Source organism: Trichomonas vaginalis, chromosome II (assembly GCF_026262505.1).
Source record: "Trichomonas vaginalis G3 chromosome II, whole genome shotgun sequence".
Classification (NCBI taxonomy): Eukaryota; Parabasalia; order Trichomonadida; family Trichomonadidae; genus Trichomonas; species Trichomonas vaginalis.
Window position 1 is genome coordinate 22,350,982 of NC_067204.1, and position 24,110 is coordinate 22,375,091.

General features: G+C 34.2%; 16 protein-coding genes and 3 pseudogenes across 19 annotated transcripts, besides 2 other annotated features; 8 read left to right on the forward strand and 11 right to left on the reverse strand.

Annotated features, from left to right (window-relative positions):
- Positions 1 to 20,486: part of a mobile genetic element that runs on past the window's edge.
- Positions 837 to 1,502, forward strand: TVAGG3_0590220 (protein of unknown function, DUF4106 family; the record flags this gene model as incomplete). Its single annotated transcript, XM_051239460.1, has 1 exon — positions 837 to 1,502. A coding segment is annotated over one exon (666 nt), but the record flags the coding sequence as incomplete, so codon positions are not given.
- Positions 1,597 to 2,558, forward strand: TVAGG3_0590230 (annotated as a pseudogene). Its single transcript has one exon. A coding segment is annotated over exon 1 (962 nt).
- TVAGG3_0590240 lies at positions 4,901 to 5,849 on the forward strand (annotated as a pseudogene). The gene has a single exon. A coding segment is annotated over exon 1 (949 nt).
- TVAGG3_0590250 (protein of unknown function, DUF4108 family) lies at positions 6,540 to 6,959 on the forward strand (the record flags this gene model as incomplete). Its single annotated transcript, XM_001306842.1, has 1 exon — positions 6,540 to 6,959. One exon carries the CDS (start codon positions 6,540 to 6,542, stop codon positions 6,957 to 6,959), a length of 420 nt encoding a protein of 139 aa, XP_001306843.1.
- TVAGG3_0590260 (uncharacterized protein) lies at positions 6,976 to 7,425 on the reverse strand (the record flags this gene model as incomplete). The annotated part of the gene is made up of 1 exon (XM_001306841.1): positions 6,976 to 7,425. One exon carries the CDS (start codon positions 7,423 to 7,425, stop codon positions 6,976 to 6,978), a length of 450 nt encoding a protein of 149 aa, XP_001306842.1.
- TVAGG3_0590270 (protein of unknown function, DUF4106 family) lies at positions 7,462 to 8,337 on the forward strand (the record flags this gene model as incomplete). Its single annotated transcript, XM_001306840.1, has 1 exon — positions 7,462 to 8,337. One exon carries the CDS (start codon positions 7,462 to 7,464, stop codon positions 8,335 to 8,337), a length of 876 nt encoding a protein of 291 aa, XP_001306841.1.
- Positions 8,888 to 9,727, reverse strand: TVAGG3_0590280 (KilA, N-terminal/APSES-type HTH, DNA-binding family; the record flags this gene model as incomplete). The annotated part of the gene is made up of 1 exon (XM_001306839.1): positions 8,888 to 9,727. One exon carries the CDS (start codon positions 9,725 to 9,727, stop codon positions 8,888 to 8,890), a length of 840 nt encoding a protein of 279 aa, XP_001306840.1.
- On the reverse strand, positions 9,816 to 10,163 carry TVAGG3_0590290 (organellar and viral DNA polymerase type B; the record flags this gene model as incomplete). Its single annotated transcript, XM_001306838.2, has 1 exon — positions 9,816 to 10,163. A coding segment is annotated over one exon (348 nt), but the record flags the coding sequence as incomplete, so codon positions are not given.
- On the reverse strand, positions 11,363 to 11,787 carry TVAGG3_0590300 (organellar and viral DNA polymerase type B; the record flags this gene model as incomplete). The annotated part of the gene is made up of 1 exon (XM_001279193.2): positions 11,363 to 11,787. A coding segment is annotated over one exon (425 nt), but the record flags the coding sequence as incomplete, so codon positions are not given.
- On the forward strand, positions 12,319 to 12,683 carry TVAGG3_0590310 (annotated as a pseudogene). The gene has a single exon. A coding segment is annotated over exon 1 (365 nt).
- On the reverse strand, positions 12,846 to 13,659 carry TVAGG3_0590320 (uncharacterized protein; the record flags this gene model as incomplete). Its single annotated transcript, XM_051239461.1, has 1 exon — positions 12,846 to 13,659. A coding segment is annotated over one exon (814 nt), but the record flags the coding sequence as incomplete, so codon positions are not given.
- Positions 14,073 to 14,436, reverse strand: TVAGG3_0590330 (uncharacterized protein; the record flags this gene model as incomplete). Its single annotated transcript, XM_051239462.1, has 1 exon — positions 14,073 to 14,436. A coding segment is annotated over one exon (364 nt), but the record flags the coding sequence as incomplete, so codon positions are not given.
- Positions 14,482 to 15,066, reverse strand: TVAGG3_0590340 (phage tail repeat-like family; the record flags this gene model as incomplete). The annotated part of the gene is made up of 1 exon (XM_051239463.1): positions 14,482 to 15,066. One exon carries the CDS (start codon positions 15,064 to 15,066, stop codon positions 14,482 to 14,484), a length of 585 nt encoding a protein of 194 aa, XP_051097287.1.
- Positions 15,086 to 15,241, reverse strand: TVAGG3_0590350 (uncharacterized protein; the record flags this gene model as incomplete). Its single annotated transcript, XM_051239464.1, has 1 exon — positions 15,086 to 15,241. One exon carries the CDS (start codon positions 15,239 to 15,241, stop codon positions 15,086 to 15,088), a length of 156 nt encoding a protein of 51 aa, XP_051097288.1.
- TVAGG3_0590360 (phage tail repeat-like family) lies at positions 17,416 to 17,922 on the reverse strand (the record flags this gene model as incomplete). Its single annotated transcript, XM_051239465.1, has 1 exon — positions 17,416 to 17,922. A coding segment is annotated over one exon (507 nt), but the record flags the coding sequence as incomplete, so codon positions are not given.
- TVAGG3_0590370 (uncharacterized protein) lies at positions 17,941 to 18,400 on the forward strand (the record flags this gene model as incomplete). Its single annotated transcript, XM_051239466.1, has 1 exon — positions 17,941 to 18,400. A coding segment is annotated over one exon (460 nt), but the record flags the coding sequence as incomplete, so codon positions are not given.
- TVAGG3_0590380 (serine threonine-protein phosphatase family) lies at positions 18,792 to 19,034 on the reverse strand (the record flags this gene model as incomplete). Its single annotated transcript, XM_051239467.1, has 1 exon — positions 18,792 to 19,034. The coding sequence occupies one exon, from the start codon at positions 19,032 to 19,034 to the stop codon at positions 18,792 to 18,794; it is 243 nt and encodes an 80-aa protein (XP_051097291.1).
- On the reverse strand, positions 19,052 to 19,414 carry TVAGG3_0590390 (uncharacterized protein; the record flags this gene model as incomplete). Its single annotated transcript, XM_051239468.1, has 1 exon — positions 19,052 to 19,414. One exon carries the CDS (start codon positions 19,412 to 19,414, stop codon positions 19,052 to 19,054), a length of 363 nt encoding a protein of 120 aa, XP_051097292.1.
- Positions 20,487 to 21,583: 1,097 nt separating the features above from the next.
- Positions 21,584 to 24,110: part of a mobile genetic element that runs on past the window's edge.
- TVAGG3_0590410 (MULE transposase domain-containing protein) lies at positions 22,336 to 23,484 on the forward strand (the record flags this gene model as incomplete). Its single annotated transcript, XM_001324926.2, has 1 exon — positions 22,336 to 23,484. A coding segment is annotated over one exon (1,149 nt), but the record flags the coding sequence as incomplete, so codon positions are not given.

A 24,110-nucleotide genomic window follows, 5' to 3' on the forward strand; every position in this document is an offset into this window, starting at 1 on the left:
ACGGAACGAAAGAACAAAAGCTTATGAATGCGGATGACGTAGATAGGGAAATTGTTGAAAACGGTCTCGGAATATATGAAATGCCAGCAGATGAGGTACAAGAAACTCCACAGGAAGAAGTTCAGATACAACCAGATATGGAAGAAATAGTTCAGCAACAACAGCTAGAAGAGCCTGAAGGAAACGAACAAGTCCTTCCTTTGGAAACTAACTTCACAGAACTAGATGAAGATTTGGAACAGCCGAAAAATCTTGACCCTCAACAAGAGCATGAGGTGAATATGGAATCTTTCCAAGAGTCTAAGAAAGATTCGGCTGACATAGTAGAAGAATATCGAAAAATGTTTGCCGACATACAAAAGACTCCAACACCAGATGAAAATATTCAGCATAGAATGAAAGTACTGAAAGAAAATGTACACAAATACAACAACCCTTTTTACTTACGAGCATTTAACGTTCAATCTTCGGATGAACTCGGTGAAAATAAAAGGTTAAATTTCAAGAAAACATATAGAAATGAAACATTGTTTAAAGTTCATTCAGAACCTAACCAAGATGGAAACAAACCTACTTTTGTTTCTGCAGACGATGGAACTACAATGAGATGGGGTCATAAAGCTAACCCGGATAGGTGGTTCATAAACTTACAACCACAATTCCAAGAAGTTGTAGACGCAATGGAAGTCAATGGTGAACAAGATATAGCTGGTATTTTAAGCGCGGCTTTAATGCCATTGAAAGATATGAAACATGCAGATATTTTGGACCAGTATGAAATGAACATGGCTGATGGAAATATAACACCTGACGTTCTAGAACATTTATCTCAAAGAACTACACAGAACCATAGAGATGGTATATTTGGTGAAGAGTTTAGAAAGAAAGTTAGGGAGGGAGAAGGAAGAGAACCTATTGTACATGACCTTGCAAACGAAAGTTTACAAAATGTCATAAAAACTTACTTTGCAGACAATGAACCGAGAAGGGATGAATATTTAAGAAAACTCAAATGGACAGTACCAAATGAAATGTTAGTATTGAAAAACATGTTCCTTGACAAAATAAAACCAACTACAGAAATAAACGACGCAAGACTGAAAGATTGGGTAAAAGCTTTCCCATTCACAAAAGATATAATTGGTAACATGGAAAGAAAACCAGAATGGCTACAAAAACATATATTTGGAAACGAGCATATTCCATATGGACAGGCACTGTTTGAAGAGCTTGAACCGGAAACTCAGGACAGAGTCATGCAAACAATACGCAAAGACTCAAATACAAACTATGACAAACTCTTTCTAGGATATAGGTTACCTGAGATGGGCGACCAGAGCCCAAAGGCAAAAAGGACATGGGAAATTTACAACATACTAGGTGAACATGAGGCAAAGATGCAACAACTTGAAGCAGAGGGCAATGAAGGAAAAAGAAGAGTTAAAAACTCAGTCAGGAAGAAAGTAAAGCTTGGTCCACGTGGGTTCTATTATGACATATAAATCCAACTATTCTATATTTTTACTCATATGAAATGTACGCCGCTCAGAATATAACGCCAACAGTTTTGGATGCTATGAATGGAAATGTTTCCGAATGGTATAACGAATGCGACAATGCCATTAGAAGGTCAGAAATAGTTCCTGGAACTTACGAATATACAACTGCTGTTTCTTATGGAAACGTAGGTGAGTTGGAGAAGGTTCTTCAACAACAGTAGATATTGCTTGCGACAGGTTTCATATTATTTCTATTGACAACTCATTCTTATACGTGGAACAAGACATTGAAATAAAACCTTCTGCCAAGTTGTCTGACAAGAAAGGTTGCAATGGAATTTTCTATGTCGGATACCAATATGCTCCAGAAGTTTTTATGGGATATAAGATATATTCTAACTCTGACTTAGTTCAAACAGTAACATGGGCAAACTATGAATGGTTCGCTTTGAGAAACTCAGTACAACCACAAGCTAGAGAACAAACAGACCAGTATGCAACTATTGAGAAAATAAGAAGACTTGACCCTAACGTTCCAGGAGTTTATGTTAACCTTTCTGGACAAACTGCAGCAGCAGTAACCAAAGTAAAACTGAAACTTAGAGTTCCTTTGTCATCTTTCCTCATCTTCAGGTTTTTAAGATACTTGCCAAACTGGGCAGGAAAAAATTTCTATCGAACTTACTCCAAGCAAAAATAACTTAGTCATTGCACCAACACAAGACCCATTCACTCTTACAGAAGTAGTGGGAACAAATAAAATGTCATTCGCCGACTTTTGCAAAAACAAAGTTGACTTAGACTTTGGTTTCTCAAACCTCAACACTGAAGTAAACTATTATTTCAATGCTGCTGGAGATGCTTGGGACCCAGTTAAGTTCACATGCGAAAAGTTTGAATGCAAGAGAATAGAAAGCAGACTTGCAGTCTATATGTTGGACCCAGATATTTCAAATGCTTTAGCTGCCAAATATATTGCAGTTCCACTTATGTTCCCTATACACCAAATATCTGTCAAAGACTTTGCAGGTGAAGTTGGAAACCAAAGTGCTGACCCAGGTGCAAGAACAGATATTGCTTTAACAACTGCAATGAAACATGCAGATACTATGTTTGTACTGTTCAGACGAACTATAAATGACTATTCTTGCTTCTACAACCCTGGTATTAAATACCATATAAACATAGATGGCAAATACTATCCAAGAGAAGAATATTCTACAGTTGAGGATATGAGGTCATACAACTTGACATTAGATGCTATGAACTTTAACAACAACTTCACAACAACCATAAACCCTGAAATGCAAAGTTCTATTATGCCATATGTGAAAGTATGGACTCATACAGGAGGTCAAAAAACTCAATATACAAATGGAGACCGTTCAAACTTTTGGCTTGGCATTCCATTTGCTGACTCAGAAGACTTTATGGGTGGTATTTCAACTGTTGGTACAGTTCAAATACAATATACTGGTGACAGAGACGGTCCAATGAATTGAAAGCAAAGAAGTTTACAAAACCAATAGCACTTTTCACGGAAGATGCTCTTTTGAAGATTCGTTCGATGAAACCTGCTGGGGCTCCTCAGATTGGTATAAACGACAGCTTCCATCGAGCAGATTTTGGCAGCAGGTCAGTAAGTTGTTCTTGAACTGACTTCTCTCCGTCAAATATTGACAGTACGCCAGTTTTGACATAAAATTGTATTATAAACTTACCTTTAGAAATATCTGTAAGTTTTGTTGTTATATTTTGTCTGCTTCAAGAACTTTCACCATTTCAGTTATACCAACTTTCTTTTGCTTTATGGAAATATTTTGGTTCAGCAAAGACTGCTATTCTATAACATTTTCCATTGTTTGTATAAAGAACTATTCTGTCAATGAACTTGTATTGTTTGTGTGTTAAACTTAACTGTTTTGCTTCAATTCGAAGAGATACTCAAATACGTCCATCTTTTATTCTACAGTAAAATGTCATTTCCGAAAAATAGAAGCGTAAGTGTTTCAAAAGGTTTAATGGCGATGGCAGATGTGAAGTTAAATTCACCAACTCAAACAAACAGTCAAAGTGTGTTGTCAATGTCAAAGAAAGAGATGTTGAAGTGGGGAAACCATACGAAGACGAAGATGGTATAACAATAGTTCCTGTAAAAGAACAACCAACATACCCTGAAGTTTAGCAGAGACTTAAGTTCTGTTGCAGATATTCGAAATGACTACCAACAACTTAAAGACAAACTTAAAACTCAGGAGAAGATTTGTCAGGCTTTGGGTTATAATGTTAAACTTGGTTGAGCACAACCCTGTAAAAGTGAACTCATCTATGTCATCGCACCTCGTGAAGTTTTGAAAAGAAAACTATTGAAACTTTTGACAGAGGCAGACGATATAAACATCAAAGAAATAGAACCCGACGTTAGTTGCTGTGGTGTTTCATATAATTCATTGACAAGATATACGTTATGAAAGGAGGTGAACGTTGAACTTAAAATATAGTTTCCCAGACGTTATAAAAAATATTTGACGACCACAACATTTCATTAAAATTTATTTGCAAAGTAAATGCAGAAGACATAGTGGTTTAACTATTACGACTAAAAACCCTGAGTCATATAATTCTATAACAACAAACTTACAAAGTCCTCAAGGACGATATTGTAAACTAACTTTAAACACGATGACGACTAAAGCCTGTTTTGCTCTTTTGACACCAGAAGACTTTGTTGTTGTGAATGGTAAAAAATACTTCTTTGAAGATACTTACTCAGATATACCACCAACAGGTTTTGTTGACTTATTTAATACTTTAAGGACGGATGTAACATGTGCTGCAACTAGAGCAGGTTTCATTATGTTTGGATGTCCGACTGAGTTTAGTATAAACGATATGAGCTATAATACAAAACTTATATCTGGTTTTTACTACCAACAGTTTCCTATAACAGGAAAAGGTGTCATACAAGGTTTGTCTGTTCCATTGACTTTAAGTACACCTATTTTATATATTGTTTCAAACTTAGGTTCAAAGTGCTATTCGAATATCGACAGAAACTACTATGACCAAAAGATACTCATGCGTATAAACAACACATTCTCTGCTGGTTTGCCTATTGTTCATTCGAATGCAGAATTTTCAGCTTTAGTAAACTCAAACACTTTAGCAAACATAAACTTAACCTTAGTTGACGCAAACTTTGTTCCTGTAAAACTTTTATGTCCTATGTATTTGTCAATGACGGCAGAAAGTTTCGAATTGGAAGATGCAACTGGTGAAAGTATTGTATTACAAGAACAACTTCAACAACAAATAGCTCAAGAACAACAAATGCAACAAATGGAACAAATGCAACAACAAAGTCAAGAATAAAAAAAAATATTTTTTTTATTTTTATAAAAATGTACAGAATAGATGTTTCAGATTTTTATGACTTCCAAGCATTCAGAAATATGTGTCCATTTCGAGACTATAACAAAGCAGTCGAGAATTTGAAACGTTTAGTCATTTATGTTGACTCTGCCCCAGAATGTTATGTCATGAAAGAATGGGATGTTGTCTTTAACAAACCAAGAGCAACAATAGTGTCTGAACAAGAATGTAGACAGAAACTTAAGAAAATAAAAGTTGTACAAGTTGGCATGAAGATGTTAGATGCTTGGGATATCTTATTGTCAAAACTTGAAGATTTTTCAGTTCGTGGTATAAAGTTCTATACACCTTCTCCAAACTTCTATTCTATCTTCACTGGATATAAATACGAACAAGTAGAATGGAAAGAAAATATTATAGAAGCTTGGTTAGACCATGTCAAAGAAATTATATGCAATGGAAACGAAAGAGTCTATGAGTATATCTTATGTTGGTTTGCAAACATCTTACAACATCCAAGTGCTAAAAATGAAACTGCTCTCATTATAATTGGAAAACAAGGAACTGGTAAGAACACTTTCTTTACAGATATCTTATGCAAACTGTTAGAGGCTATTCGAACCCTAATATGACAAACTTAGAAAACATCTGCGGTAAATTTAACTCTTCAATAGAGAATATGAAACTTATAGTATGTAACGAACTTCAAAGTATAGATACAACAAAGGTTTTAAACTCAGATGCTTTGAAGAGTCTTATAACAGACAAAGTTGGAGTTGTTGAAAGAAAATATAAAGACCAAAGAGTTTGTGAAAATGTTGCAAATTTCATCATGGTTTCAAACAATGTTGTTCCGATGAAGTTAGAAAGTTCTGACAGAAGATATGTAGTTGTCAGAACGTCAGATTCTCATATGCAAGATACAGAATATTTTGACGACTTAGCAGAAACTTTGACACCTAACTTTTACAACCACTTGTTCTCATATTTCATGACATTAGATATTTCAAAGTTCAATCCAAGACAAATTCCATATACCGAAGAGAGACAAACATTGTTAGAAGCAAACAAGAGTGTATATGAACTGTTTATAGATGAAACTGACTTTGAGTGTTTAGATGAAAGGTCATTGTACGATTCATATAAACAATATTGTCAAGAGTATGGTTATATGACAGCGTCTAAACGAACATTCTTGGCAAATGTCAAAAGTCTTTTAGATTCAGAACGGCGTATATACAAAGAAAAATTTTTCTGAGTAAATTTAAAAAAAATATTTTTTTATCCGATAGAAAAGATGGCAGAAAAATTAACTTTTTACATAGCGCCAGACCCTTCTTGCCCACATCTTTTTAAGCCACAATATATAGACATAGAACTAAATAGAGAAAGCGAAATTCTACAAACAGAAGAAACATATAGAGACCTAGATAACGAAAATGGATATGCGCTATTCTGGTTAGGTTGTCCTTATGAAATGTATGAAAAAAAGGCTTTATATGAAGAATATAGAAAATATTGTTATGAAAACGATATAAGACCAAGCTCTAGAGAAAAATTCTATGCTGGTATAAAACATCTTTTCAAAGTTCGGAATGGCAAATATAGAAAGAAATAATTTTTATGAGTAAATTTAAAAAAAAATATTTTTTTTATCCGATAGAAAAGATGGCAAAATTCATCTCAGTAAACAAGTACATGACAGGACTTAAAGAAGAACTAGACCCATTCACATATTTGAATGTTTACTTCTACCATTTTGAAAAGTCTTCATTCAGCAAAGTTTGGAACATCGAACCAGTTAAGTTTGCTATTGTGACTAAAAATGGTGCGAAATTTGAAGACTTAGACATAGAAGGTTTGTTAGCAGTCAAAGAAAATTTTGACAGAAAGTTCTCAAACCTTAAAGAAGGCAAAGCATACAAACTTGTTATACCTTATGAACCAAAGAAGACAGACGACTATGAATATTATGAGTCTAAGATAGTTGAAGTTCAAGGTAAATTGGGTAAAAAGATTTTAGAGTCTAAGCCAGTGTTTGCTCCTAAAGAGGAAGAGAACATTGACATTGACCCAGAAATGTTCTAAAAATAAAATTTTATTTTTACATGTCATATCTCACCTTCTCTGGAACTGGTTCTTTCTTCTCTTCTTCTACTTTCTTTTCTTTCTTCTCTCTCTTCTTCTTCTTCTCTGGTGGAGTTATGTCAAACTTCTCAGAACCATATTTTTGTAAAAGGTCTTTGTCCTTTAATAGCTCTTCTATTCTGTTTTCTATTTCATCTTCAAGAACAGCGCATGTGTCTTCTTTGCATTCTAAGAACTTTTGTTGGACTTCATCTTTCCAATCGGCGTCATCTCTGTCAACAAGTCTGTCATTGACAAATTTTAAGACTTCTCTGCTTAATGTTTTATGGTTCTTGTCATATTCCCAGAAACAGAACTTTAGAACAAATTCACCTTTCTTGTTTACACTATGTAAGATTTTATGGTCGACAGATGTTTTGCTGTCAAAAAGTTTGTCTCGAATATAGATAGCGAAATCGCTAGACATTTTCAAAAAGATAAAAATTTTAATTTTTCTAAAAATATGTTAGAAAAAAAGTTTGCTGACATTGACAAGAAATTTGAGAATGTTTTAAACAAGAACAAGAGGAAGTTAGAAAATGCTCAGATAAAACCCATACATGACAAGTTCTTATTTGCTCAGAATGGTATAACAGGTCTAATTGCACCACCTGGGTCGGGTAAGACTTTCACTTATCTTAAAATGGCTGCACAACAACAAGAACTAGATGAGAAGAACCCATTTTATGAGTTAGTAGTCATTTGTAGTACTTCTGGTCAATTTGACCAAACCGTCAATTCGTTCAAAGATATTATAAAAAAGTCTAAGTTAGTATGTATAAAGGATACTGAGTTGTTAGATTGGATAAAGAAGTACCAAAGAAGAGTTTTGAAGTACAATGCTATAAATGAGTATGTCAATTCGAAGTTTAAAGACCCAAATGAGGAAATGCAGAGAATATTAGAGAAGAAACACTTCAGAAACAAACAGAAAGAGATAGAATACATTTCGAAGAAATTGCAATCTTACGATTGGAAGACTTACCCTCACAGATGTCTTCTTATCTTAGATGACTTTGCTTCTCATCCTTTGTTAAAGAACAGAGAACAAGATATGTGTCGAATTCTTAAGAAGCTCAGACACTTTAACATCTCAGTTGTCATTTGTGTACAGACAGCAAAGAGTTTAAGTAAGGATGTTAAAAGAATACTTACTGATATCATACTTTTCCCTGGATTGTCCGAAGACGATTTCATGGAACTTATGAAAGAGTCCATGGCAGGTAAGTTTGACAGACATGAACTATGGGAGAAGTACAAAGTCATACAAGACCCTCATACTTCTTTCAGAATTCATATCTACGCGAACAAAGTTCAAATTGTAAAAAGTCAAGCTTGAAAATCTAAGTGTTTAGTCTTAGTCTGTTGTGGTGCTGGGGCTGTCGGTTCTTCTGGCTTTGGAATGGACTCGGTTGGTGGTACGTCGGATGGAAGAGTTCTTCCTGTTGGAAGGAAAAACTTTTCCAGTTGGATGCAAGAGTTCTTCCTGTCGGATGCAAGAGTTCTTCCTGTCGGATGGAAGAACTTTTCCTGTCTGATGGAAAATATTTTTCTGTCGGATGGAAAAACTTTTTCTGTCGGAAGAAAAAACTTTTTCTGAAGTTCGACCAAAAAGTTCTCAATTTTCGAAAATTTGAATGGTTTACGGACGAACAACAAGAAAAATTTTTCCTGTCGGATGGAAGAGTTCTTCCAGTTGTCGGGAAAAACTTTTTCTGTCGGATGCAAGAGTTCTTCCTGTCGGATGCAAGAGTTCTTCCTGTTGTCGGGAAAATATTTTTCTGTCGGATGGAAGAGTTCTTCCTGTCGGAAGGATTTGACAAGCCAATTTACCTTATAGAGCTACCTGAGCCATCTTTGGTGTCAAGCTTGAAAAATAAATGGTTCATCTACTCTGCTTGTTTGAAGTTGTCAAAATACTCTGTTATTTTTTCCTTTAACAATGGCAAATCTTCTTTGAAGGTAAGTATTGTACAACCTTTCATATCATAGTGTGTTTGAGGTAACGTATCTTGAACTATTTGTTTCACATCTTCATTCGGGGTCATTGAAATCGGTAAGTTTTCGCGATAGAACCAATTTCTGTCAGATTTGTAAATCTTAGCAAGGTCGTAAAAGCTTTTGTTGTTTCTTCTGACTAAATGCAACATAACCATATCTCTGTCTTCTTCATTTTCCATCTCTTCAGTATAAATCATATACTTATAGTTCTTTTCCTTTCCTTTTGGTACCGAACGTGGTATTCTTTTCTGTATGTTTTTGTCTTTTGCTTCAAGCTTGTTCTCTAGCTCTTCACGTTCTTGTCTATGAATTTCGTCAAGAAGTTTACAAACATACCATGAATAGCGAGCTGAAGCCCACATTGCAACAGCATTTACAAGAAGTCTATGTACATAATATCCTCTCAAACCATTTGGCAATTTTTCACGATTTTCATAGAGTTTTGGCGACTGGGGTTTCTTCCCTACTCGCTGTTCTTCACTGTTTTCAGAAAAAAGTATGTCTCGCTGTGCTTCGCTCAAAAGTTCTTGTGTGCTTTGGTTCCTAAACCAGTCTTTAGGAAGCTTAGTATCTGGAGCAAAACATGCTGTCAAAATACTTTGCATTTGGTACATATCGTCTTTGACCGAACGAATGAGACGGAGTTGTTTGTTAAACTGAACCCACTCATATTCTTCATTTATAGCTTCATGGACTATAACTGTTGTTGTGTTCTCTGTTGTTGACATATCTGTCTTTACATACAAAATAAAAAAATAAAAAAAAATAAAACTAACTTTATTTTCTATCTTGTATAAAAGACCAAAAATAAACGCTTTACATGTATTTTTCAGCAACTTCGTCAAATAATTTTATAGCTTTATCTATCTCATCTACTTCAAACGTTTCTTTACCTTTCGTGGGAGCACCATACATTTTCTCAAACTTTTCAAGTAGTTCTGTTTCAGCAGCTCTCATATCGTTAACAAACACAACCTTAACTCTATTGACTGTAGAGTCATATCTTTGAGTTATATTATATGTTCTTCCTATCTTATATCTCTTTGTATTGAAGTCTTTCGGTTTCTGAACGATGTAAAGTAAGCCTTCACTGCAACGTTCCGTATCGAATGAACCATATGTTATGAAATTATATCCAACAACTGGGTCAATCCAGAACAAAACTAGTGGTATAAGACTTTTGTCTATAAGATATGCTGTAGTTCCATGAAATCTTACCGATATCATAAGCTCAGGATTTCTTGTCAAAATTTTCTGAGTTGAAGCAATTTTAACCCAGTCGTTTGTTTTCTTTCCAGATGGAGATATAATGTCTGACAAAGAATATTTGTTGTATTTCTTTGAGTATCTTACGTTTAAATCACCAATTCTAACCATTTTGGTGTCATTGTCTATCTTTCTAACTGTTTCAAACTCAGTGTTTGACATTTCCTGTTCTTACATACAAAATAAAAAAAAATATTTTAAAAAAACTAGCTTTTATTTTCTATCTTAAGGAAATTCATGAAATTTGGTCATTTTACTCAGAATTCAATAAAATATATTTTAGGCGACCAGGTCACTCGGTTAAATGAACTTCTCTGAAAAAGTGTGACAACATGACATTTTGACAACAACACAGGAAATATACTTCTTCGTAAATGTTTTGTCAAGACTTCTTCGTAATGAGCGTAAATCAGACAAAAATATATTTTAGGGTAGAAGGGTATATCTACCCCGTTTTCTACCCTCATTTCTACCCCATATGTCCTTACTGAAAAAGTATGTGTTCCATATGTCATTTTACTCAGAATTTTACTCAGAATTTTATACAGAATTCAATAAAAATATATTTTAGGGTAGAAGGGTATATCTACCCCGTTTTCTACCCTCATTTCTACCATAACTATTTACAAGCGTTTTACATGGTATATGTTGTGATGGTTCATGACTTTAAACAGTTTTGTAGCTTCTATTTCTTCACGAAGGATATCAAAAATTTTAAAACTATGCCGAAGGTTTCTTTATATTTCTTCTTGACATCTGAAAGAAGGAAATCGTTAGCAGTTGGATAGTTTTTGTTCAGAAATGTCAACATGTCCATTTTATCTTCTGCTGGTTTCTCTACTTCTTTCTTTAAGTCAGTATGGTCTTTTCTCATTCTTTCTATCTCTTTGACGGAGTAGTTATATTTCCTTGTTGCTGCTTTACATTTTGAACATTGTGAGTTCATTTTTGCGTTATATTCTGAAATTTGTCCTGCTAAAACAAGTAAGGCGTAGATGGTCTTCTTTAACTCAAAGGCTGCTGGTTTTATCTGTTGGTTCCATACCTTACCTCTTCTATCTTTATCTCTTATCTGCAAGACACACTCAGCAACTAACGAAACAAAGTTGTCGTAGGTCTTAAATTCTTCAGATTTATATATGTCAATGAAATATACCATATCGCAGTCTTTGTGGTTGTAATGAAATCCAAGAAACTCATAGTTTACATTACGTATGAACTTCTTTATTTCAACTGAGTCAGATGGTTTCACTTCTATTTCATCGAATTCTGGAATAGTGAGCTTTTGTTGTTGTATTTCAGGAAGTTTAGGTAGATGGTCAATAATATCCTGCATTTCATAAAGATACTGTTCATTTGTTTCATCTTTCGCACTACAGTCTAAATCTCCTTGGAGAAGTTCTTGCTTTATCTTCTGGATTTCTGTTTCGAAAGTATATGAAGAAGGAATGAAGCTTTTCATCTCTACTAACATAGAAGTTGGGTTCATGACTAACGAGTTTGGTGCTGTTGTTGCTGACATGTTCTTACAATAAAAATAAAAAAATATTTTTGGTGGGACTACCTTTATTTTATTTCAGCACAAAATGAACGAGTTTGGTTTAAAATACGGTGGAGCCAAAAATGGCTCGACCTCAAAACAAGCATTTTGTGAAGAATATACCAACCCGCGGAAAACGGCGGGTTGCTTTTTTTATACAAAGTTCAAGAGTTTTGTGTGTTTTCTACGAGGGTAGAAAAGAGGGTAGAAAACGGGGTAGATATACCCTTCTACCCTAAAATATATTTTTTGGTGGTACGTCGGACATTGTTCTGAAACAGTACAAGTCTTGTTCTGAAACAGTACAAATATTGTTCTGAAACAGTACAAGTCTTGTTCTGAAACAGTACAAATATTGTTCTGAAACAGAACAAATATTGTTCTGAAACAGAAAATTTTTCTCTCAAATTGAGAGCTTTTACGGGAAATTTGTTCTGAAAAAGTACAAGACTAGTTCTGAAAAAGTACAAGACTAGTTCTGAAACAGTACAAGACTAGTTCTGAAACAGAACAATGGACAGCATCGAGCCATTAGATGAGGCAATTTACCTTATAGAGATAAATGAAGTTGTTAAGCAGTATTTGGGCAAGGACAAAGCCAACAAGTCCCTCGGCGTCTGGTTGTCTGGAAGAGGTGCGCTGAAAATCGAGATTTCGACTGGAATTCCAATTCAAATACCAGAAAAACTCCTGTAGACGACATAAAGGAGATGAAGAAAGAAGCTCTTCTCAAGTTCTTTGCAAAGCGCCCATGGATACAACTTCCAAACAGAGAGAGTCCAATTCCACGAATTATACAAATTCTCAGAGCACTGTTCCACTTCTCGGGTCAGCCGTTCTACATAACCTTAGAAGGCGACATCCAACCAGTTCAGTAAACATCTCATTTTAACTCACTTTTTTTCTATCTTAAGGAAATTCATGAAAATTCAAGAGGGTAGAAAAGAGGGTAGAAAACGGGGTAGATATACCCTTCTACCCTAAAATATATTTTTCAATACTTTTTCAGCACTTCTCCGTAGTTATATATGAAAGACAATTCGAGATAAAAGTCGTAGTACAATGGAACAATATGTTGCACACATTTGTTGTGAACCAAACTTGAAAGTCAGAGAAACTGTTACTAGGTGGTTCATAGAATTTAGAAGCAAAGTCATAAAAGTCCTTACCAATACATAGAAAACTATTGTTGCTTGAACTGAAACTTGCATGACACATAACATTTTGAGGGTCAAACACGTTTCTATAAACTGTCAAATCTGCTGGTGGGCGTATAAACCAGAACGGACCGTCAGGTGGTAATGGTTCGTTCTGGTTTAGTAACCGAAGAAATTGTGCCCAAGAACGTTTGTCTACTTGCCAAAATAAAAACTGTGTATCTCTTGGAGGGTTAATTTCAATCTTTTGAAATGAAACGGTGGAGTTCATCTTGTCATATTCTAGTTTCAGATAGTATGTTCCATTTAGTAAAGAGTCGTATTTTTCTTGAAATTCCCAATAGTATTTGTTCATTTGAGTTTGAAAGTCATTTAGAGTCTTCTCAAGACTTTCGTCTGAACGAACTGTAAAGATTCTCATTTCATCAAATTTGTCTATTAGACCATCATGACCTCTATACTGCCCATGAAAATATACCGCAAACATAAACGCGTTAGTTCTTTTTGAAAACAAAACTTTTCTAAATCCTATTGCCTTTGCATCTGAAGGACTTTGAAGCCAACGAATTGGAAAGTCAAACCTGTAAGCACCGGATGAAATTTCTTCATCTGATATAGTCCTACCGGCATTTGTAAAGATATAGTCTAACGGTTTTGTATCTGCTACTTTTGTTCTTTGTTTTTCAACCTGAAACATTTAATATATGTAAAAATATACTGTTTTAAAAAATGTTTTATTTTAAATGGTATGCCATTTCATATTTCTCATCTAACAAACATGTTGTCTGACTGCTTGACGGTTAGGTTGGTACCATTCGAGCTTGACACTTGCAATTCCTTCAATTGCATTCAAAATGTCTGAGTCGGAGTCAAACATTTGTTCTCTCTTTGTAGTCTTGAAAGCGTCAAGAAGTTGTGCGGCTGTTGTGACATTGCCATGTGCATAGTATATATGACCATCTAAATCTGTTATGGTTAGTCTGAGATTGTATCCTTTCTTATTTCCGTCTTGTATGGCAGCAAGTACACCCATGAAGCCTTCTTTGTTCTTTCCTTCTTCAAAATTTACTGTAAAGGTTCGACCAGATGTAATTTTACTTCTAACTTCACGATACTTTTCATATGCATATCTTGTTCTTTCCATTGGAGCATGTGCGTCTTCACCTTTTCCTTTTTTCCTTCTCAAAGGATGCAATTGTTCGTCATGTTTCCAGTAGAATCTGGCAAAGCCGTCGTGTCCTTCAACTTGAGGTTCACTAACATCGAAAGGCATGTCCATAAGACGTTCTTCTTCTAACCTCTCTAGTCTGTTTGGATAATTTGCACGTGCTGTTTCCAAATCCATTTCGTAGCGAAGACCAGACAATTTGTCATAGACTTTTATTGGCTTTCCCTTCCTATATTTAAACTTCTTCGAAACTCTCCAACCATATCTTTGCAACTCTGCTTTTATTCTAGCAGACTTTCTATCCATTCTATATGGGGGCATTTTTATAAAAATAAAAAAATGTTTTTTTCTTTACTTAACATAACCACCGGCTGCCATAAGTCTTTGACGCCAACCCATACCAGCTAATGAAGGTTGAGTTGGTTTAGTCTCCAGACTAAACTTTGGTTTTGGTTTATCTTCAGTTTTTGGTTTTTCTTCTTCTATCGGTTTTTCGTCACTTTTCGGTTCCTCTGACTTTACCTCACTTGCAGGTATGGTTGTGTCGTCAACATCTTCATAAATATCATATGCCATTTGTTTTTGTTTTCCTTTCAACTTTTTGTGTTTGTTGTAAAGTTTAGAATATTTCGACTCTAAGTCAATGAGATGTTCTATAATGAACTGTTGGTCAGTGAAGTAAACTTTTCCATCTGTTGTCTCGAAAGCTCCTTCAGACTTCAATATTTTATTTGTGAGAGTCTGTTTCTTTTTTGAGATACTTGCCGTTCCATTTCTATGAAAAGTGACTTTGTAGTTAGGGTTTGTATTTCCAGACCTGGCACTTTCTATTATTGAATTTTTCTCTTCATCTGTAAGTTCTTTGACAGGTTTTGACAATGGTTCTGAACTTTTTGTTTGTGGTGTCAAATCTACCGTTTCAACTTCTTCGGTCATTTCATCTCAGTAAAAAATTTTAGTTTGGTTTGTTTTCAACTGGTTGTTTAGGTTTTTTAAGTCGGTCTAAAACTTCCTGAGGTATAGGAAGAACTTGACAAACACGTGGTTGTGTAACTGCTGGAAGCCGACAAATCCATCTTGAGCCCATTTGTCTCAATGCTGTATTGTTCATTTCATCTCAGTAAAAAAATTTACATTCCCCACGTTTGAGGCGGTTGAGGTTGGTTGTTGTTTACCCACTGTTGTGCATGGTTATATCCTCTGTTAAAGAATCTTTCACCTTGGTCCATATAGTGCCCTGCTTGGTTATAGTAGTCATTTGCTTTGTTATAGTAGTTTCCTGCTTCTCTTCCTACATTGTCCATCCATCCTTGAACTTTTCCTCTTGTTTCAGGATTTGGAATAAGATTTGCTGCATCTCGTGCTACCTCCCAACCTTTCTGTACAGTTTGTATAATAGGTTGTGCTTTCTCTTTAAGTATACCTAATGTACTCAAAATCTTCCTTCCAACTCCAAATACACCTCTGGCTATTGTTCCCACTGCGGGCAAAAATCTGGATGCAACTCCTGCTAATGCGCCAAATAAACCCATTTCTTATAGGGTAAAAAATGACGAATCCAAACAAGGACCCCTATGTTTCTAAAGCAACAAAGAAAGCACTCATGATAAAAATCTTTAGTTCAACACCAAATGCTTGGTTTATGGATATCTTGGAAAACATTCCGAGGTATAGAGAAGATGGACCTCCATACTGGCTAATATTTGTCGGTCAAAACACAAGATACTGTGAAGCCATACCATTATGGTCCAAAAATATTTTAGATGTGAAAACTGCTTTGACAATATTCGTTGACAAATACCATCCAACAAAACTGACATCTGACTGTGAAAGTTCTTTCAAATCAGACGATATTAAAAACTATCTGCGTTCAAAAAATGTAAACCAATATTTCATTGTCGACCAAACCATTCTGCTCTTGGTGTCATTGACAGTTGTATAAAAATCTTAAGAGACTTAAACCAACCACAAGGTGGTGAGGTAGATGAAATGTCATATGACGACAAGTACAGACACTTCTCCATGGCAAAGATGAGACAAGTTTTAAATATTTACAATAGCCGTAAACAAAAGGTTTGGGAAACCATTCCCCTGAAGAAATGAAAAACAACCCTGACTTAGAGAAAGACTATATATTTAATAGTTTAGTCAAAAGAGACAAACAAGAAAGAATGCCAGGCTTCAAACTTAAGAAAGGTGACAAAGTAAAAATAGAAATACCTAAACGCGACCCATATGAAAATACTATTGACTATGACAACAATGGGAACTCGACAGGTACTCACATTCGTGTTCGTAAAAATAGAAGAAAGTATACAAGAGAATATTATGAAGTTTTAGGCAAACATGGCAAAATGTACAGACTGCAAGCAGAAGATAAAACTACTATTGTCAGACCTCGTTTCAAACTTGTCAAAGTTCAAGGTGGTATACTTTCAAAGACAGTTCCTAACAAATATAAGACAACTCCTGACGAATATGCTAAAGAAGTTGAAAATGACGACTAAGCATTTCTATACCATGCGTAAACTGTCATGTAAGGTGGCATGTAGTCTTTACTTTGTCCCGTTGTTTGCGTATATCCTGAAACGTTATGTGTATGGTTTCCATCTCCCTGAGTGTCACTCCAGTAACAATTTATAGCAAACTTAACGTTGTCTTTAACATCATATCCTTTACCTTTTGTCATTCCTGACCAATCCCAATATCTATGCTTATGCCAACCTGCTTGAGATGTACTTAAATCTATGTAGTGACTGTGTGCAGGTAAATTTTCACCTGAAATCGTTTTACTTCCACCTGTTTCCTTTGAAGAGTTTGCACAATACAAAAACCTGTCGACTATTTGAGTCCAAGTTCCAAAACCAAGTACTACTTCTGGTCTGGTAGAGTTCATTGACGTATAAATAGAACCTATAGGATATACTGTTTGAAGTATTTCTGTCTTTAATGTTTGAAGCTCTGTTTTGTCTGCTTTTTTATATAACTTTTCTTCAAGTTCATTTACGTCAGAGATGCTATGTCTATGATATTTTTGTGGGTATGTTCCTTCTGTCCATGCGAAAATACGTTCTTTTGTTGCATCTACATATCCTTTTATCCATGTCGAGTCTGCTTTTGTATTCCTTAACTCTGTAACACCTTTCTCAAGCTCTTTCAACTGTTGTCCATCTTCCATTAAACCTCTGGTATGACTTGAAACGTTTGTGTCAACATATCTACAGTTTCTTTGTCGGCTTTAAGGTCTAAACACCCTGAAACCCATCCTGTATCGGCTTTAGTTTTTAAAATCTTTGAAGTCCGTTCATGGTACCATTCAACCCTTTCTTTAATTTCATTGTCTTTTTCATCCACATATTCCTTATCTGCCTTCTTATCTAATGCACTAGCCACACATGCTAACTCATCGTTAACATATGTTTTATCTGCTTTCTTTTCAACATCCTCTTTTGTTGCATATGTTGCATCTGCTCTGTCATGTTCTTCTTGAACTTTTTCAATGACATACTCTTTGTCAGCTTTGTTGTCAACATCTGCTTTCAAAAGAAGTTCTTTTATAGGTTTCTCGTTTAAAGTTCCTTTTGTTGGATTTACACAGACAGTATGGTTCTTATTGTCTTGAAACAGAAACTCGTCTGTCATTGGGTTTATCGTCAGTTTTAAGTTTCCTTCTTTCAATGACTCAGATATCTTAGAATAGTTTGAAAAGTTTGTTGTGTTCTTATTTAGAGCTTGCATAATGAGTTGTCGGTTGTGTTGTATTTCTCTCATAGACGCTGTTTCTTTCGACATTTTTATTCTAGATAAAATATGCTTTCAATAGAAAAAGAAAATTCAAGAGTTGCTACAACTAAACCATTAGATGAACTTTTTACTAACGTAGGTCAAAAGTTTGAGACAGAGACCGTAAAGCATGAAGGCTATCGTTTTGACTACCCATTGAGATGGTTAAGAGACCCATCCGTCACAAAAGCTATTGGCTTTCGTAGAATGAAGTTCATTTCAGAAGCCATACATGGTTTCCCATTTACGGTCGCTTTTGAAGTTCGATACTATAACAAAGAAAAACGTACGTATGAGAAATTTGAACAGGGAAAACTTTTACAAGTGAATTTGCTTGTAAACTTAGAAACAACTCTTCAAGCTTTTCAAGAAAAAATAAACGATATCTATATCGAATATGCAAAACAGTACAACATTGACGAAGGAGAGTACCATCTCGATATTATATATGACAGGAAAAATGCAACTGTTAAAATCAATAAAATAGAAGACCTTGGAGAAAACGTTTATATTTCTACAAAATATAACAACTTGGCATGGCATAGATTTATGAGGATGTTAAATCAGCCTGCATGGTATCCAGTACACCGGACTATTATGAAGTCGAAAACCCTAATGGAACATATGAAAATGTTTTCGACCAAGATGCTATTATAGTTCATGCTTCATTTTCTGGTGCACAAAACTCTTTTTTATGCTTGGCAAATGACTTTTACGAAAAACCTACAAGCTATACGAACCACCAAGTGGAAGTATTTCAGACTTTCAAGTATGGTTTACTACAGATGGAAGAAAGAGAATAATTCCATTATACCACGCGTTTTACTTAGAACTTAGTTTCATATACAACTACTATCGAACGGTAAAAATATAATTTTTTAATACGGTTGAGGTGTTGGATTTGGTTGCCAACTAGACTGTGGTGCAGGTTCAGGCTGTTGTATAACAGGAGCTTGTTCTTCTGGTTCAGGGTCTTTAGGTATAATACCAACGAACTGACCTACTCTTTTACCAATATTTTTGACTCCGTTCCAAATTCCTCTTCCTACGGTTTTTATTCCATTCCATATACCTCTTCCAACTCTTCTGAAGAAGTTTCCAATACTACTGAAGAAACCCATTTTACTATATGTAAAATCTAATGTCCACCTAGTCTCTTACGTTTCCTGTTGAGTTCCATATCATTCTTTAACTGGAGCTCATACATTCTGTTTCTCCTCTGGTAGAAAACATATTCTGGGTCAACTCCTGTGTTCGCGTCATCTGCATAAAGTTGTTTATATCCCACTTCAGGGTTTGTATAAAACTCTTTCCATCTCATATTTGCATACCATGGTGGCAAACCTAACGCAGCGTCATTTGACATGGCAGTTTGCATTTGTACATCTGTTGGCACTTGACCATAGTTTGCCATTGCAGTTTGTATTCTAACTTCATTTGGAATATTCTCTGGGTTTGGTTGTCCAGGTTGCTGTGCATTCGCTAAGTTCTGTGCGTCCATTTAATATTAGATAAAAATATCTCTTACGAGTACATATACTGAACATTTGCAGGCATTGGTTCATCTTCATATTCTCTGTACTTTTCTGCCACGTCAAATAAATAAATGACACAATGGAAAAAACCTAAAACAAGTAGTCCTATTTCAAACCACATTTACTTACTAGTAAAATTTCTTTGTTATGACTTCTTCGTAAAGACTTTGTTAAGACTTCTTCGTAAATGAGTGTAAATGACCCAAAAATATATTTTAGGGTAGAAGGGTATATCTACCCTCTTTTCTACCCTCTTTTCTACCCTCTTGAATTTTCATGAATTTCTTCGTAAAGACTTTGTTAAGACTTCTTCGTAAAGACTTTGTTGAGATTTCATCGTAAAGACTTTGTTAAGACTTCTTCGTAAAGACTTTGTTGAGATTTCATCGTAAAGACTTTGTTGAGATTTCATCGTAAAGACTTTGTTGAGATTTCTTCGTAAATGACCCTAGTAGTATATTTTTGGTGTAAATTTCATGAAAATTCAAGAGGGTAGAAAAGAGGGTAGAAAAGAGGGTAGATATACCCTTCTACCCTAAAATATATTTTTGGGTCATTTACACTCATGAACTTTCTTGTCTATGTTTTGTTAAGATTTCTTCGTAAAGACTTTGTTGAGATTTCTTCATAAATGTTTTGTCAAGACTTCTTCATAAAGACTTTGTCAAGATTTTCGTAAATGTTTTGTCAAGACTTCTTCATAAAGACTTTGTCAAGACTTCTTCGTAAAGACTTTGTCAAGACTTCTTCGTAAATGTTTTGTCAAGATTTCTTCGTAAATGTTTTGTTAAGACTTCTTCGTAAATGTTTTGTTAAGACTTCTTCGTAAATATTTTGTCAAGACTTCTTCATAAAGACTTTGTCAAGACTTCTTCGTAAATGTTTTGTTAAGACTTCTTCGTAAAGACTTTGTTAAGACTTCTTCATAAATGTTTTGTCAAGACTTCATTTATACTCATTCATCCTCAGGGCTAGAAGGCACGAAGTGCCTGGAAGCCCCACTCCCTTTTTTTTTTTTTTTTTTTTTTTTTCATTTTTACCGAAAGGTAGGTCCACAAGCATATCATGTGATTGATCTGCAGTGCAAAGAGGTATATTTGATCAAATATAATTTGGGCCTCAGGTGGTTTCGCTTGCCCTTCGGGCAAGCACGCCACCTTCGGCCAAATTAAATTATTTTTTTGAAAAATTGAATTATTCACTATTTAGTTGGCGCAAAGCTCCAACCAAATAATGAAGAATACTACTATTTGCTTACTTAAAATATGATTAAAATTTCTGAACGAAAACTATCAAAATTAAGTCATAAAAAATACAAATATAGGATGCTAATTTACTGTAAATTCATAATGTAAAAGTGTGGGTGTTGTCCTCTATATATATACCGTCTTAATTCTATCGGCGCTTTGCGCCGATAGAATTGACTGACAAGGCTGTCATGCACCAGTGTGTTATAACAGATCGATTTATAGTGAAATTTAATAAAATAATTATTAAATTAAATTTGATATTCAGAGACGGCGCTACGCGCCTTTTAGCATTCTGGGCACTTACGTGCCCAGAATGCAAGCTTGAGAAATTTGAAACTTCGTTTCAAATTTCTGCCTTGCAAATATGCAAAAAGAAAGTCAAGAAAAAAAAATTTTTGAAATTGAGAATAAAAATAATATCGTGATTTTTTGTGATATATGGAATTTTTAGAAGATTTTAGAGATTGAATTCTCAATTTATAAAAATTTTTAAATTGAGAGGAATTTTAATGATATTATTTTATTTGATGTTTGGATTTTTTAGATGATTTTAGAGATGTCAGTCTCAATTTAAAAAATTTACAAAAAATGATCGTAAAATAATCGTTTATGTTCAAATCCTTTTCATTTCGGGAAATTGAAGTTAAATATCAAAGTGATGGTCTATGCATATGTTAAATCAAATCATTAAAAAGCGTTTTGATGATTTTTCTAACCGCAAATTGTCACTTTTTGATGTTTTAAAATTATTATATATTCTATATGCACATAAGATATAAATTAATATTAAAATATCAAAATCGATTTTTGAGAGAATCAAATTTATCGCATCTCATCGTTGTTGCGAATTAATATTTTATTTGCAATGTATATATGATCATAATTGGGGCGGCGACAAATTTGCCCAGCCAGTAAAGTATTCAATTTTTTTTTGCATTTTTTTTAAAGCTTCTTAACTTAAATCATGGAATGTCTCAAAGACAAAAGTAGCATACAGCATGTAAAGCTAAAGAAAGATAATCATAATTAATACCTTAATTTTTAATATTACGCATTTTTAGGTGCAAAATTTAAAAACATTCTAATACAATAGAGCAGCTTCCAAAAGTAGCATACAGCATGTAAAGCTAAAGAAAGATAATCATAATTAATACCTTAATTTTTAATATTACGCATTTTTAGGTGCAAAATTTAAAAACATTCTAATACAATAGAGCAGTTTCCAAAAGTAGCATACAGCATGCAAAGCTAAAGAAAGATAATCATAATTAATACCTTTAAAGTTTAAAATCTTGATTTTTTTTAAAATCAAATATTTATAACTTTAATACATACAGCTTAAACCTTATACTTGTTTTCTCTTGTGAGAAAGCAATCTTACAAAGCTAACAATCCTAAAAAATAAAGAATTAAAATTTAATAATTTAATCTAACAAAATTTCTCTCTTTATCCTTTTGCACTCTTTATATGCAACTCAAATCCATCATATAATATTCCTATAATACTCTTGCCTCAAACAATGACGAACAAACTGCTATTCTCATTTAATTACAGACCAAATCTATTCAAATTTCTGAATTTTTAATTTTCATTTCAATTTCAAATGGAATTAGAAGAAGAAACTATCTTTACTGTTATGGATCTTTGTAAATTTGGAGTTAAACAAGAAATACAAGCACAGTATGGATATGGTGAACGTGTCAGGAAAGAAAGATCTCAGATTTCATTCCACTGCAAATATCCAAAATGTCCTGCACATTTTAATGTTGCAATCTTGGATCAAAATAAATACAAACTAATCAAAATAGTTGAAGAACATGATCATTCCGCCCCAAATGACAAAAGTCAATATTCGTCTGTCTTTTATCGCAAATATTTAGAACATTACTTCCAAACAGATGACAATCAAAGAGCGATAGCACAGCTAAATGCATTCAAAGATCTTGAAATTCCTCTTACAGGTCCGTCCATTCCAGAGATGTACGCTCAAAAACCACGTGCAATCAAACGATTTGCAGAGAGAATACATGCTCTTCAAACTAGATATTCTCCTGACGATGTTGTGTCATTGCAAATCTTTGTTCAGACAGTACAAGAAGAATCTCCAGATGATCTCATTGCATTTGAAGTCTCAGACAATAATATGTGTTTCTATTACGCGCCTTTTGAAGGCAAAGCTTATGCGCATAGTATCAAGACATTTCATATAGACAGCACCTATAAATTGTTGCGATCAAACATTCCATTGTATGCATTTACTGGCAAAATCAAAGATTTTCACATTTTCCCTTTTTTATATTTCTTTTGTCAACCAGACACTTATCAAAACATTCAAGTTTGCGTGTGCGCCTATCTCAGATGGGTAACAATTGAGCCAGAATACATTAGCATGGACTGTGCTCCACAGATAGCTCAAGCAATAGAAGAAAGCATTCCACAAGCTCAAATACTTTGGTGCGGAGTACATGTTCTTCGTGCAATTCTTCGCAAATCAAATAAGTTTTCTTCTCAAGAAAAATTTGAACAATTCTATAATTTGATGAAGGATTTAGTCTTCAAATTAGATGCAGAACATGAGGAAGAAGCAAATGCTGCCTATGATCAAGTTCTGGAGTTGCTCGACACAGATCCAACAGCATCTCAATACTTTAACAGACAATGGCGTTACAACATATCAAGATGGATTGCTCGTGACAGGCGTGAAGGCGACGCAACTAACAATATTGCCGAAGCTCATTTTAGAACACTCAAACATGACTATTTTCCTGATCGAAAAAATCTCAGAATTGATGATGTTATTATAGAAATTTATACAAAAGTGATACCATCTTTCGTTATCAAACTCAAAATTGATCAAAATCCAGCAGATGACCGTGTCATTAGGATCATGGAAAAAGCAACTAACGCAGAAATTGATGTAAAAAGACAAAGAAAAATCGAGAGTATTTCAATGCTCAATAGATTGCTCAATGCTGTTAGTGATGACTCAATAGATCCCACTAAAATATATCCTACCTTGAAAGTATTATTACAAAGAACTCATTTTATTTAATTTTGATTTTAATTTTAGATTAAATTATTAAATTTTAATTCTTTATTTTTTAGGATTGTTAGCTTTGTAAGATTGCTTTCTCACAAGAGAAAACAAGTATAAGGTTTAAGCTGTATGTATTAAAGTTATAAATATTTGATTTTAAAAAAAATCAAGATTTTAAACTTTAAAGGTATTAATTATGATTATCTTTCTTTAGCTTTCATGCTGTATGCTACTTTTGTCTTTGAGAATTCCATGATTTAAGTTAAGAAGCTTTTTAAAAAAATGCAAAAAAATGTAATAAAATAAAAAATTTTAGTATCGATAATCTGAAATATGTTGTTTACTTAAGCCGCGAGCGAAGCGAGCGGCTTAGT